Genomic DNA, 14521 nt, shown 5'->3' on the forward strand with positions numbered 1-14521 from the left:
TCGTCTTCTCCCCGCAGTAATATCAACGGAGGGGAGGGTCTGGCCAGCGAGATAAACAAGTGAATGCGCTTCATTGAGACGCGTAAGCAAATTAGGTTGCCACGCTGGCGGCCGTTTAATAGGAACGCTTTTGTCCTCTCCAGTGCTGTGCGGTGGAAACTCCTTTTAGGCGATGCCGGAAATAAACAGTATGCTTCAGTAGACTTTCCTTGCGATAACTAGCTGTAATACTAACACGCAGCCAAGAGTTTGTACTTCCTACACTCCTGTTATCTATCTGCACTTTTTCTTCCTTCTAGGATGCTGTAAGTCCATAATATTAGGCCTATGACTTTACCAATAATAATGATTTAGGGTATGGCTGCGAGACGGAGCTTGGTCAAAGAGAATCCTCCGAGCATTGGCCTAACGTGGAAATCAGTCTTCTGAAACCGAGTGGGCGGCAGCTTGTGGGAGACGGCGTAGTGCTTATTTGCGTTAGCAACGTGTCAATAAACTCCGTTGCTTGGATTCAGAATGGAAATTTCGTTCCTGAAAGAAAAAATCACCTGAGCCGCATGCAGGGCGTCACCGACGTGTCAAGTTCTAGAGATCCATGCAGACGACTGTTCAAGCCGACAGCGGCAGCTACGCTTGCGAAGTTAACAGTACATATCGCAGCCTAGAGGTGAAGTTGGAGTTCGACTCACAGGCGCCTGTCAGAAGTAAGCAGCTAGGCCTAATTGAGTGCTCGCCTTATTTTAATATACATACCGTACTGTATAGGGATAATCAATTCGGCTACGTTCACAGTTGGATATGCTGTCGACGCAGTTGTTTTTATCATACGAATCGCTCTTGATTATTTGCTAAAATTTGTCCTAACTTGGCTGGTGATAGCGTTCATACGTTTGAGAGTAGAGCTGATGAAAATGTTCATGGACGTCCCCGCAAAACTCAAGAGAGACTTCAAAAAGTGCGTACTGACGCTTTTTTTATTATAGTCTATGGGCAAGTTACTTCTGTTTACAGTTGGATCAACTCCGGCGGCGGCGGAACAAATTAATTAATCGATCTAATACGATGCTTTTTTGTCAGTATTCTTGCTGTCGGCTGTTGTCTGTGCATTTGCTCTTTTGATCTCTCCACTAGTTTCATTGTCACACAGCGTAACACTTAATCCCTTCTAACTAACATTTTGTGAACTGCCAGCAAAGATAAGATGCGGCTCGTAACGTTTCTATCGCGACTATGCAGTGTACGCTGTGTGAAAAGGCTGAAATCCCGAAAGCGGAGCGGTAAGAGATTGCGCTGAAATGATACATAGTATTCAGCGCGCACGGCGCTATACGGGGGCCCAGCCCTTCGATTTTCGTATATTCATGCCTAAAACCGGTGGCAAAGCGAATTTCCTCTTCTGAGTCTAGACCCCTATTACTAAATCAATTATCCAAATATCTTCAGGGTCTACAGTAGAATTAAATTTTGCAGCGCATGCCCTTATAGCAATGCGCACGTGATCTTTTCAGCATTGCCCTTTCGGCAGTTGCTATGCTGTGAGAACTTTGGGAGAAGACCTGCACATAGGCAACTCTACCTAGAATCTAGCCTAAGGTAAGAAACGCCGCATAGTCCATTATGAAACTGAGGCTCTCCGACGCAGTGTGGTAGACCTTAATTAATTAAAAGAACGAGTCCCGCCCATAAAAAGCGATCCCTCCGTTATAGCTACAGTGGAACTGCGTGTTGTGGAACCAAAATAATGGTTGATAGACTTTTAGAGGGGAGGGAGGGGAAGGGAGGGAGGGGAGAGCATGGCTTAAAAACTTAACATCGAAACGTTCAAAACAGCTTGATAATACCCTAAAATTAACGATCTTATCAGTAGAAATACAAAAAAGGGTTTTCATACTAGCTAGTGGACAATTCCGAATGTGCATCTTCGATTGATCTTTTGCTGATACCAGCCAGCTTTAGCCACTTTAGAAGCTTTCGCACTGTTGGCGTCTCAGTTTTCCGTTTCCACGATTCCAGCACTCTTTTCGCTCGAAAAGTGTTGCTACGACTTTGTTCGCGAACTTCGTCAATCCTGCTTGAGTCCAGCAGGAAAGTACCAATCTCTTCCCAACAAGATGAAGCGACAATAGAGCACGCGGTCAACAATTTGTCGGACACCACGTCATCATCCGCCGGGAAGCCGCCTGATGACGCATGTGCTTGCGTTATAAAAAGGAGATTTCTAATCACTCGAAAAAATTACCTTTGCAGGGAGCTGCAGAACTCTTAGAGACAACTTGACTTGCTATCTGAAATACAAGGCATTGCTTAGGAGAAATGGTGGTGAAAACTTCTCTAATACCTCTGCCGGCCTCCAAACCACGCGCTCAATACAAGGCCCTGCGCGCTATATAAAGAAAACACGTTCAGTCTAAATTGGCTATAAAAAATCTTCAACAAACAAGCACCTTTTCTTGAACAACTTCCACTATCGCCAAATCTTTGACAGAAGAATAACAGCCCTTCGATCGATCAGAAAACAACTTGTCATTGACAGCGTTGTCCTCGACCTTCTTGTTTACCATACGAGACGAATAAATGGCTGGATCCTTGTCAAATCGTTTTAGATGAGTACTATCCAAATAAAACCAGTTCAAAAGAACTCCCGGACTTCTTTCTTCGCACACGGCGACGATCATGGCTTTGAGCTTGTCCAGCATTTGTTTAGCCAGTTCGTGACACGACGTTTGGCTCGACCAGCGCAAAACGACGTCAATACAACAGTGCCCCTTTTTCATTCCTAGCGTGACAAGACATTCGATTACTTTCTCGCCGACAATCTTTACTAGTTTAACGCCGTCTTTCCACGTCTCGTGACTCGTTTCCGAAATGCGAGACGAACGAGATTGAAAGACGACAAACGACAAGGGCAATATGATATCGACGGAATTAGCGCACTCATATCGCTGTCCGCGATACACGTCTAATTCGGGATTTTCAACCCAAGCGTCGCCAGGAGTGGAATCTTGAAGAAGAGCCGGAATCTGATAGACTCCTGGAGGTGCATGTTGGGCCTCAATGCACAGTTCCAGGTAAAGAAGAACTTCGGTCGCTGAGTCGGCTGTCACCGAGAAAGGAGAAGGAGTGCCCTTGTGTTTCAGGTAGTTTTCGAAAGCCCTTAGAGCCGATTCGATGTCTTTCCGTGTCACTATGCCAGGCTTGGCAGTTTTCATGCCAAAGGGAAAGTAACGCGGAGCGAGAAGTGGACCAATCACGTTACAGCAGAGCCAGACGGGTCGGAGACAAATTCGACGACCAAGATTAACGATCTATACATAGGAAGGTAAGACTACATAGCCAAACAAGTGAATCCGTACTCACTATTCCTGTTGAGTCCAAATACTCAACCGAAATTTTCCTCTCATCCTCAGTCAAAACGACCTCGACGTCATGAGCCACCCATTCGTAGAAATTTTCTAGAGACATAAAGCACTCTAAGGTTTCGTCACAAAGAGAAAGTTTCTCTTCGATGGCATGGCACAGTTTGGGCACATCATCAGCTTCCTGTGAAAAGTAAGAACAAAGAACCAAATGAATAGGTAAACAACTCAGCCGCACTACATCATAGATTAAATTTAATCTATGACTACATGTACCTCAAGCATTTTTTGGCGAAGTACTTTTAGTTTCTCTCTGCTGTCGTTCATACGAACGGAATCGTTCTTACTGCAGTCCATTTCAAGCACGTGGACAATTTCAAAAGTGTCGCCAAACTCTTCCTGAAGAACTTCGGCGACTCTCTTCAGTTGAAAGCTTGCTTCAATTCCCTTCTCCTCTCCGCAGTCGATTACGTTACCGACAATGAGAAGGCGAAGCAGCGACCTCAGGTGTGGCGGAAGCAAGCGCAGGGCCGCCTTGACAAAGGCGCACCAATAGCGCCCACTCTCTAGAAGACACAGTTCCGGTTTAACGCTGTGTCCTTTTCTAAAGAAAAGGACGAGAACGAACAACGTATTGGACGGTCCAAAGAAGAGACCGTGAGCGCTGTGGAATGTCGATTGGGCACCGAAGTCCCACGTCGTTCCCTTGCCAACCCCGGGAATATGACCGCTACGAATGACTATGCCGGCTGTACGATCTTCATCTTCGATTGGAGGAAGATCGAGTTGAAGAAGGGAATTAACTAAAGTCGTCTTGCCCGCCATTTCGTCGCCAATCACGCACACTTTGATAGAGTCGGGACGAACCTTTTCGCGAAGAACGGAAAATCGAACTGCGTCCTATGCACGTGACACATTTAATGCGGAAGCCTAATCATCGCAGTCAAATACGGACGTACGTAATGCTGTCGAAGAAGCATTTTTATTTCGCCATCGAATGCCACCTGATAGGGCGCTCTTCCTTTCTAATTTTCACGTTTATAGATTAATAAATTGTCTCACGACGAAGTAAGAGTACTTTACCTTGTCTTTGCAAGTGACGTCAACCCCACTTTGAATCAAAAACTCGAAGACAGAAATGTAGTTGGTGTACTCGGTGTTCGTATTATCAGACAAATGCAAGGCATTTTGATTCATCTATAGAAACAGGCATTAAATAAGAAGTCCACCATGGGTAGTCCGGCTAACGAAAGTTTTCGCATTAATATCAGCTCCCAGTTCAATTAGCTGTCGAACAGCCAAGACAGGGTAATAAACGCAACAGCATGCATACAATAAGGGTGTCATCCCGAACTAGAAAGGCAGATTATCAAAGAATCGGAAAAGCTTGTTAAAATTGGCTCATTAACCCGATCCACAGAATTGATTTCAAGGCCTTTACCAGTGACAAGAAGTTGAAGAACGTCTTTGAAGTCTTCTTGAGAAATTGAGCATTCGTACGCTAAAGTACTCTCAGTTGGAACATGACGCAAATTTTGGACTTTGTTAGAGATTGAGTAGCGAGCGGCATAAAACAAAGCCGTTCTATTGTTCTAAATAGAAAAGAGACGAGGCATTCTTCAATGATTCATTAAAAAAACGAAAGCAAACTCACATTATCCTTGACTAGAAAATCCGCTCCCTTCTCACTCAAGTAGTGCACTTTCAATCGACGGTCAACGCTACTTTCACACGCAAACATAAAAGGCGTAACGCCGTCCTAAGGACAAAATAAGAATAAGAATACAATATCAGTGCCAGATGCGAAATCTCTCGACCACGAGGAGGTTATTGACACTAGCGCCGTGTTCCACAAGCCATTTCACAACAGAAAAGCTTCCAGACATGCAGGCATAATGCAGAGGAGTGCCCCACTATGATAAATCTTTTACACGCGTAGAAAACGCAACGCGAATCACATACGTACCGACGGTACCGCTCTATCGTAACTGTTAATGCCCAATCCCTTTTCAACGACAAGATGATGAAGAACATCGTGAGCTTCTTTACACGAAGAATATTGACACGATGCTGCAGGAAACTTGAACAAAAAATAATAGACATACGTGTCTGTATTGCTAGCAATCTCTTACAACAACATCAGGTGGAACAGGAGAGCCATGCTCTTCCAAAATTCGAAGTTTTTCCAGTGTGTCAATAGAACCTCCACAGACATCATTATATATAGGTAGAATATCTTCGTCGGCCTAAACAAATTTTACAAGCAAAATCATTCAGAATAAATCCAAATCATACTAATATTGCGTGAACATTTGCACCGTTACTCATGAGCCATTGCACTCCAAAAATGCTCCCGGAGCTGAAGGCATTATACAAAGGAGTGCCATATGTCTACAACGGAAACAGATATCCTTTGTACAGAGATATATACGTGTCTATCATACAGACCAAAACTCCCCCCTGGGCATTAACGCTCATTCCCCTTTCGCATACAAGATGATGAAGAACTTCGTGAGCTTCTTTAGAAGAGGAAAATCGATTCCTCCCAGCTACAATCTACGAAAATTTCAACTTTAGCTAGAGCGCTGATGTCAATGTGTTACAATGGCATTCGGCGAAACTTTGCAGCCACGTTTCTCCAAAATAAGCATTTTCTTCAATGCATCAACAGAACTTGCACAGGCACTTTTATAAGGCGTATTTCCACACTAAACAAGAGCGAAAGATGCAACGATATGAAATTGACTCCAGTCGCACCTCGTCTTCGAAATCAATTGATGCGCCGTGACTGACAAGCCATTCAACGCCGAACGCATTTCCCCACTCGCACGCACAATGAAGTGGAGTGTATAAAAGTAACTGCATAACCAAGTAAATTAATTTGTTCATAAAATACAATACGTATTGATACCTCTCCTGCTGGATGGTCAATCGTATACCCTTGTTCCTCAACAAGAAAGCTAAGCCACTCGTCTGCTTCCTCCGCCGTCTCAAACGATCTGCTCGCCACATAGTGCATTGGGGCGAGAAGGTCGTATCCGTTGCCCTATAGGAACACAATTGCATCGATATATATGTACGTATTCTTCATACTGACCCAGAGCTCAGGACGAAATCCTTTCCCTGTCAAGAGTAAACGATGCAGTTCAGCAGAGAAGTCTCCTTCATTCCATACAGCTAGGTATCGTTCGATCTCATCGCGAGAAGACGTCATCGCAATCCGTTTCGCTCTCTGCAAAAAATTAGTGAACAAAAGACGTTTAGGAAGAGGCGATCGAGCAAAGGACGATACGCGCATATGCGCCCCGCATACAGCAAAGGTACTATCGTAACCATGAAGCAAGTCTTACCTCTAGAAATGCTGAGAGAAGCTTAAATAAGACTTTGCCTCCCGAAATACCGGCGGAGTCCGTCAGTTCTCGAGCAAAACGATTTCTATAGCTCCCGGATTCTAACTGCAATCACGTCTACAGAGCAGTCCAAAGGCTATAGCCTCGCATATGCGCGTCTGCGACGTGAGCAGTCACCAGGTGACGCGCGTATAGAGCCTGGCTATGCTGTGGCCCTGATGCTGTGGAACGCTGGTACAGCACAGTGCAGACCCCGTATGCGGACGTTCAAACTACGTACTCCTAAATCAATTAGCCAGCATCTAAAATTAAATTTTCAGCGCATGCCTTTAACTGTGCGCACGTGATCGTTTCCGCATTGCACCTTTAGTCACCTAGGCTGTTGCTATGTTGTGAGAACTCTGGGAGAAGACCGTGTCCTGCATATAAGCCAATCTACCTAGAATCTAACCTAAGGTACAAAACCCACATAGTCCATGATGATGATGATATTATCTGTGATGAAACTGAGACTCTCACCGACGTGTGCCGTGGTTGACTCTAATTTAAAAAGAACGAGTCCTGCAAATAAACAGACCTTCTCTCAGCCATTTTTCTTCCACGACACGCGATTGCACTGTAGCTAAAACGGCGGGCTCGACGGGAGGGGGGGAGGGGGAGGGGGAGGGGAGGGGAGGGACTCCGGAGGAACCGGAACCAGGAAAAAGCCTGTCACCTACTTTCGGTATGAACTAAGACGAATCTATTTTTACAGATGACGGAAATTAGAAATCGAGTCATAAAGTCAATATGCAAAGTAGCTTCGACAAAAATAATCAATATATTGGCCGAAGAAAACATCGATACAATAGAAGACGTAGCAGAGCTTACAGTCGAAGATCTCAAAGAAATGGGCATCGCAGCAATACAAGCGAAAAAAATCGTCAAAATGTGCGAGCAATTCAAACTAAAAATCGCGCTCGACAATCGGGACAACGCCGTCGGATTCGTTCGCGTGCCGCGCGCGTATAAACTGAGCGACGTGCGCGAGCAAATCATTCGCGACGAATTGCCCGTACCGAGTCAATTCGTCTTCACTGAAGACGGAACGAAGGTGACGCACAAACAGGAAGAAAAGTGGGATGTGGAAACGTATCTATTGCCGGAAAACAATGGCATCTGCGTCATACGTACAGTAAAAGAACAAACTGACATTGAAGAAGGGAGATACAGCAGCGACTCTACTGAAACCGAGGAAGAAACGCGGGCTATGTTAAAAGATAGACAACCGTGTTGCAACGAGCTTAGTAAAACCTGGGGCGAGGAAAACCTAACTAAAACCGTTGACATCATCGGAGATGATCTATCGGAAAGGGTCACGTCTCTGCGCAGCTGGGCCGCAGTGGCCACCGCGGCGCCGCCACCCCCAGCGGCCACAGAGTACACCACCGCAATTACAAGTCAAACTCAAGTCTACATTGGTAATCTCGTCGCCACAATCAATAATAAGAAAACGCGGTTCAGTGACGACGAACTCAAGCTCGACTACGTCTACCAATTCGGTCAGGTTAAGGACTATAATCGACCCGTCGATCACTACGCGTTCGTCGCCTTTGCTTACCACGAGTCAGCCGAAGCGTGCATCGAGGAACTTAACAATCGCGTTATAGGTTCATTTAAGTTGGTCTGTCGCTACGCTGCCCAACATCGTTCTCATCCCAACGACGATCAAGTTCATCGACCGGCCCCGGGTAAAGTGCTACTCACTGATTTGCCAGATGGCGTGCGACCCAAAGACGTATTGCGCTGTTTTCGCGCAATACCCGTTGCCAATGTCGTCATACGATCTTCGCAACGACTTTGCCTATTGATGTTCGAGTCGGATGAGAACGCCGAGAAGGCGGCGAGACGAGATATAAGAATTCGGAATACGACTGTTAACGCTCGCTTACTGAATTTGACGGCGGTGAGGGCGAATTCACAGAAGGTGAAAATTTCAACCCATCATCGATTATAATATTCGTTTCGTAAACGCGTCGCGCAGAGCATTGAAGTGCGGCTACGCGAAATAATTGACCCGTTTCTAAACGGATCTACCGGGCTGGCTACAGTTCAGCTGCTGCTCCGCGAGACAGTGCAGAACAGCACTGACCTCCACATACTATGCGCGCTAATCATGAAAGAGGTACCGTAGCAGGTAACGACGTTAATTATGCTGTGCTAACCAACCCCCTTTATGCGCGCAGAGTATTTACCAGCCTGACAAAAGTCTGAGTCTCTGCAAGACTGTCACCAATATAAAAGTAAATCGCCCATGATTCAGTTTGCTAAAGTGACAGGCATTTTAGTTCGTCTCTTTGCCCTCGCCTGACATAACCAAGATGCTGCAAAAGGCGTTTATAGAAGAGACAGAGGGAATGCTCGGAAACTTAGCCAAACAATTCGCGGTACGATGTAAAGAAAGACGTAGTTACAGTATCGCCAAACGTTCCTTCAATCGCGCAGGTTTACGAACACACAAGAACGAGACATACTCAGATTCGAACATTTCTATCGTATCTCGTCTCTTTACAGCAAATGGACGTAAGTTTATATTCATCAGATGCGCCTACACTAGCTCCTCTACCGTTTTTGTCAGGTTGTACAAAGCTCACAAATCTTAGAGTGCGCCGAGAGACTGCTAGAATCGGCGCCATTCGGCACGGCTCTCTACGGACGCTCGATCACCGAAGCGCTGCTACCGTCAGCGCAAAAACTCAAGCGAGACGCACCGGTACAAAAAATGTTTCACTAATTAATTAAATACGTTCTTCTAACTTTCTATATAGAATCGTTACGAGAAGCTCATAAGCCAACTCCTATCATAGAAGGCTTATTATCGGACTATGGCACACTTATACTAGACTCTAACACGCAATACAGTATCTCGATCTAACCTGATCGATGTATCTAAAAGGCTCCGCGAGTCTTCGTCGTCGTCCTGCGGGAGGAAATCGTCATTGACAACAAAGTCGACTTCCAAACGATGGTGATCGTGAAAGTTTGAAGCCGATCGCGAGCTGCATGGATATATATCACCTGAGACAATACTCCCAAACTCAAATAATAAACGCAGTCGATATCTTGTACCTCTCGATGCTCTGAAAGTGATCGACAGCGAATCGCTCGGAATGTCCCAGCCCTTTTCTCCGTAGACCGATGTGAGGAACAGCTCTGATCTGCGTGGGCTCTACGCGGAGCACAGCCGCCAAATCGGACGCACATACCACTACGTGTAACGCGGATATAGATCGAACCGCGTGAAACCTCCGAGGCTCGCTGCTGGACTTCGGAACGCTTGGGAGCCTAGACGCCATTTTGATTATGTCCCGTATAAGAGATGTTAGGTACGCGATGGCGGAGATCTAGATGTCTTGCATCTCTGGTTGCAGATGCAAACTGTTTGCCATTCATCAAACTATTTCGATTTTGAATTTGCGCGTGCGCTTGAACACGTGAACGCCTCGATCATATCCATCGAGCTCGACTTTCTTCGCGGCTTCGCGCTGAACAAGCAAGCCAACTATCTGGAAGATACGTCCACGAGAACGAGCCTCTTCCGAGCGGCGATTGATCGAGGCTCTCAAACACGGAAGCCATGCAAGCCAACAGCTAGGTCTACCAGAGGCGGATAAAGAATTTTGGTGGCGCGCGAAATTTTAGTCACGCCCACTTTTACTGAACACGCCCACGTTTTACTCTAGAGTCGTCTAAACACTAACCTAACGTGTGCGCTGCGTCATGCAGCTAGCTAGTGTGGCATAATCCAAAAATGCCTATATCGAAGCAAAATTGCGATGTGAAAATCGCAACATTCAGACGGGGGCGCTTAATTCCCTCCTCCGTCTCTGACTACTACGTCTCACTGTAGGCACAGATTTTTTTGTAGGTAGGGTCAGGTAACATTTGCCTGCGTCATTCTTGACATAACGTCACTGTTATAGTTTGATCACAGGGCACTCCGCATAGATACAGTAGACACTTAACTGTCTAATAATCTTACCTGATATCTGTAACACCACTAACAATCAATGATGAAAATAGGGCAGTGGAAAGATCGGCATGCCGGAAGGTACTAACCGAGATGGCGACCACGACGGCTGTCTCCGATCAAACTTTGTAACAACGGAGGTACCTAAAAGGTAGATTCCGGTTTCCCCGCCCTCACGTGACAAATAATCACACGGGCCGGCATTTACATTCTTTGAGATCGTTCTGCTTTGTGCCTTTTCATCGGGCTTTCCTTCATTGGGAATAGACAGGAACAAAGTAAGATGGTTGAGAATGCCCCTTTCGTGATATTTAGCTCGGTGTTCCTCAAACAGCAACTATATAAGCATGCGCAAATTTAGCATTCTCTTTTCAGAACACGAATCGTCATTCAAAGCAAATCTAACGACAAAATGGCCAAAGCCGCATCACCTGAGCCTCGCCATTCCCACGAAAGTGCCTTGATAGGGGATGAAATCCATCTCTTTGGTGGAAGAAACAAGACCTTCTTCTTTCCCCGCAACGAAATCTGGACATGCAATGTCCGAGAGAAAGAAAAGTGGATTCGCCGTTTCGCCGAAGGAAAGAATATTCCCCCGCCTTGCTTCGGAGCAAGATGCGTGGTCATCAACGGGATCATGTATTCGTACGGAGGAGAGACAAAAGGCGGGGGTCATCTGGGAGAGGTGTTTGGCTTGGATCCGAAGAAAATGAAATGGATTCTAGTAGCCACGCCTACCCATGAAAAAATACCATGGCAACGCCACTACTGCTGTTTTTGGGCCATCGCTGGAAGACTGGTCATGTTTGGGGGAGGCAGCGGAAGCATTCCTCAGCATCGTCTCCAACCGGGAGCAGAGTACGATTTTCCGGTGAATAATGAGATCTATGAATTCGTCTTTGAGGAAGGAAGTGAAAAAGGTAAATCACATGAATTGAAATTTAAGAATAATTAAATTTTAATGATTAGGATATTGGTTGGATGTTGAATTAAGTGGAAAAAGACCACAGCCACGTGCCGGTGCTGCCGTAGAAACGATTGACGATAATCGAGGATTGCTCCATGGAGGAGAAGGTGCTGGGAAAACTTTCGAGGATGCATTTGTGATTGACTTGAGAGAAAAGGTAAATCGTAATTTTGTTTAGCAATAATTAATTAAGGTTAACAGAAATGGATATGCATAAAATGGATTTGTGCGAATTTCTTTTCGAAACCATCCGCTCGATGTGATCATAGAATATGTCGATTAATGAAAAGAGGATTTGAAAAAAAGAATTGCTTTTTAATGATTGGCGGTTGGAGAAAGGAGCTTTCTGACAGTGGTTACATAGTTGATTTTCAAGAATACAAATTACACAGGGTACATTATTGATTTGATTGCAAGCAATAATGATGTCTATGAATTCAGATTGATCTGCCTCAAGATGTGGCACGGGTTTGGAAACACACCCTTCACTGCATAGCCAATCAAGACGGCTCTTTTCACATTTTTCTTTCTGGTGGTGAAGACGAAAAAGGAGAATGCAAGCAAATAGTGAAAATCTTTACATTTGGTTATTGTTATCAGAAAAAAATCCCTGTTCAAAAAATTATTTTATTTAACAGGTCCCTCAAACAAATCATATATGAAAATTGAATCTGCTCTTCTCGCAGGATCTGCATCAACTCCATATGCTCCAAGAAGCATCCGGGATGTTGAACAACTGATGAGGTAAATAACGAGTTTTATATGGAGCAATTCACTACCTAACGTTATTTATTTTAGGATGGAGATGTCACAAAGAATTGAAAAAGAAATTCGCTATCACAGGTTTGAACAATGTTTTGAAATAGATCTTCCGCATTTTTGCATGATAGGGAACAAAACGAAACCCTTCAGGCTGAAAAGTAGAGTATTGTAGAGTTTCGTCTATGTTTTGTATGCGTTTTGTGTACAGGTCAGAGCTGGCTGCTCATTGCTGTGATCTTCAAGAACAAATTGAACGCCAAAGGTTCATACTTTGCTTTATAAACGCTGTGCGACGTTGCTAAGTAATAATAACGACAGTGCCCATTTTGAAGCTGAGAAGAGAAGATTCGAAGAAGAAAAGTAAAGATAAACTCTTGTTCTGTTGGAAGAACATTTCTATGAAGAAACGTTTAAGGTTGGATGAAAAAACTCAACGCCACACTCTTGAAGCTCAATGCCAGGCTCTTGAGACAGAAAAGTAAGAACTGTTTTAGCTCTAGTCTATTTCGATGATCATGTACACTAAACAACGTCTGATTTAGAAATGAAATCAGAACGCAGCTTCACGCTGAACGACGATCTTCCGAATTAGAACGAGAATCTCTTCAGTCGCAGCTTCAAGCGGTCGAGTCTCGAATGTACGCCACAGCCCTACTCTGACGTTCAGTATATATCAATAATTTTGAAGTTTAGGAACGAACTCCGGACGCAGCTTCAGGCTGAACGTCAAGAGTGTCAGTTACAAAGTGAAGTTTTAATGACCCTGCAAGAGTCACTTGACGAATCGCGACGCAGTCTGGAACAATTTGTAGAAGTTCTAAGCATAAATCCACAAAAAATTCAGATCACTCACGAGAAGCTTGGATCCGGAGCATATGCAGGTAAATTGTCCAAAAAGCAATTTTGAAAATAAAAAGTTTATTTAGACGTGCTTATTGGCTATTGGAACGGCGTGCACGTAGCCGTCAAGAAATTCCACGAACTCATCACAACCGAGAGAACAATTCCCTCTTTTCGAAGAGAAGTTCTCACGGCCAGTCGACTCCATCATCCGAACATCGTGCGAGTGTGTGGTGCCATAATGAGACCAGGTTTACCATTTCAAATCGTCTCTGAATTACTCGAGGGATCAGTCAGTGAAGTGATGGATGCCGCTCACTCGTCCGGCTCCTATCTTTCTACCTATGAGCAGCTCTCAATTGCAGTCGAAATGACGTCAGCTATTACTTATCTTCATGAGCTTCCACCTCGTCCCTACGTCCACGGTGACATTCGTCCGACGAACGTGTTAGTGACAAGAGATATGAGAGTCAAAGTCGCTGATTTGGGATCTGCCCATCTTTTGGACAGCTCTCTATCTTCTGGCCCTGTGAGTGCACCATACGTTGCCCCGGAGAGACTGCCACCTACGACGACACGCAGTTCGCTGCATACCGACGTGTACAGTCTGGGCGTTTCAGTGATTGAAATATTCACCGGCTTGGCGCCGATTCCTGATGAAAGAATGGGTCAACTAAGCCGCTTAGTACATCGTACCCAGTTGCATGGAATCTGCGCAAGAATGATTGCTAGAGTAGAACGGCGTCCTGCAAGCGGTGAATGCTTATTACTTCTAGGAAAGGAAATAGCAGAACTGCTTAGCTTGGGCGTTCCGCCAGTGAAAAGACTGGTAAAGGGAACGTTTGAAGGAGAGGGACAAAAACGACACCACAACGTTGTTTTGTCCGAAGATCGTTTTTAAATTATGCAGACTATTATGTGCTTGAACTGTCGTTTTCTATCTCTTAATTTTTATCTCTAACCTTCTTTGTTCGACCTTAACTATTGAAGTACACTCAGACTGTCAGAAAATAATCATCGCCTCATCCATCATGTACGAGGCTTGCTGCTTGTGTATATACATGTAAGGATGCAACTTTTTGTTGCATGTGAAACTGTTGAGCCTCTGCGACGAATGGGGGCCATATGTAAGGGCGGCATAACAATCGGTTTTGCACTGAAGGGTTGGCCAAAGTAGACGATTTCAATGTCTACATTTGTGGCCGTGTGACACCAAACCACTAATAATAGTATTATG

The 14521-nt window shown here is 44.9% G+C and overlaps 3 protein-coding genes and 1 long non-coding RNA gene across 8 annotated transcripts; 2 read left to right on the top strand and 2 right to left on the bottom strand.

The window, feature by feature from the left end:
- Positions 1-1739: 1739 nt before the first annotated feature.
- LOC136193601 (death-associated protein kinase 1-like) lies at positions 1740-7011 on the bottom strand. 4 transcript variants are annotated; one of them, XM_065982519.1, is made up of 23 exons: positions 6884-7011; positions 6707-6823; positions 6532-6588; positions 6454-6479; positions 6268-6402; positions 6114-6215; positions 5960-6064; positions 5805-5912; positions 5652-5747; positions 5489-5602; positions 5323-5436; positions 5174-5269; positions 5011-5115; positions 4766-4948; positions 4605-4709; positions 4440-4553; positions 4316-4381; positions 3633-4256; positions 3358-3540; positions 2445-3305; positions 2339-2383; positions 2240-2285; positions 1740-2180 (listed from the first exon to the last, which is right to left on the bottom strand). In XM_065982519.1, exons 5-23 carry the CDS (start codon positions 6373-6375, stop codon positions 1891-1893), a joined length of 3465 nt encoding a protein of 1154 aa, XP_065838591.1. In that variant the 5' UTR covers positions 6376-6402; positions 6454-6479; positions 6532-6588; positions 6707-6823; positions 6884-7011; the 3' UTR covers positions 1740-1890. The 4 variants fall into 4 exon arrangements, with proteins under 4 accessions (XP_065838591.1, XP_065838586.1, XP_065838588.1 ...); XM_065982514.1 differs by having other exon boundaries at positions 6454-6588; XM_065982516.1 differs by having other exon boundaries at positions 2445-2498; positions 2559-3305; positions 6454-6588; positions 6707-6943.
- A 68-nt stretch (positions 7012-7079) lies between these two features.
- On the top strand, positions 7080-9732 carry LOC136193602 (uncharacterized). 2 transcript variants are annotated; one of them, XM_065982521.1, is made up of 8 exons: positions 7080-7162; positions 7461-8672; positions 8730-8870; positions 8932-8988; positions 9034-9132; positions 9191-9268; positions 9324-9458; positions 9514-9615. In XM_065982521.1, the coding sequence occupies exons 2-8, from the start codon at positions 7461-7463 to the stop codon at positions 9550-9552; spliced, it is 1761 nt and encodes a 586-aa protein (XP_065838593.1). In that variant the 5' UTR covers positions 7080-7162; the 3' UTR covers positions 9553-9615. The 2 variants fall into 2 exon arrangements, with proteins under 2 accessions (XP_065838593.1, XP_065838592.1); XM_065982520.1 differs by having other exon boundaries at positions 9034-9268; positions 9514-9732.
- LOC136193603 (uncharacterized) lies at positions 9460-10031 on the bottom strand. Its single transcript, XR_010671388.1, has 2 exons — positions 9815-10031; positions 9460-9763 (listed from the first exon to the last, which is right to left on the bottom strand). It is a non-coding gene; the product is annotated as an uncharacterized lncRNA (long non-coding RNA).
- A 98-nt stretch (positions 10032-10129) lies between these two features.
- On the top strand, positions 10130-14283 carry LOC136194220 (uncharacterized). The gene is made up of 14 exons (XM_065983284.1): positions 10130-10993; positions 11091-11635; positions 11685-11839; positions 11884-12075; positions 12124-12268; positions 12321-12426; positions 12481-12525; positions 12573-12602; positions 12653-12706; positions 12763-12804; positions 12860-12922; positions 12987-13082; positions 13138-13325; positions 13371-14283. The coding sequence occupies exons 2-14, from the start codon at positions 11128-11130 to the stop codon at positions 14183-14185; spliced, it is 2439 nt and encodes an 812-aa protein (XP_065839356.1). The 5' UTR covers positions 10130-10993; positions 11091-11127; the 3' UTR covers positions 14186-14283.
- The last annotated feature ends 238 nt before the right edge of the window (positions 14284-14521 follow it).

This window comes from Oscarella lobularis, chromosome 12 (genome assembly GCF_947507565.1).
Source record: "Oscarella lobularis chromosome 12, ooOscLobu1.1, whole genome shotgun sequence".
NCBI classification, from domain to species: Eukaryota; Metazoa; Porifera; class Homoscleromorpha; order Homosclerophorida; family Oscarellidae; genus Oscarella; species Oscarella lobularis.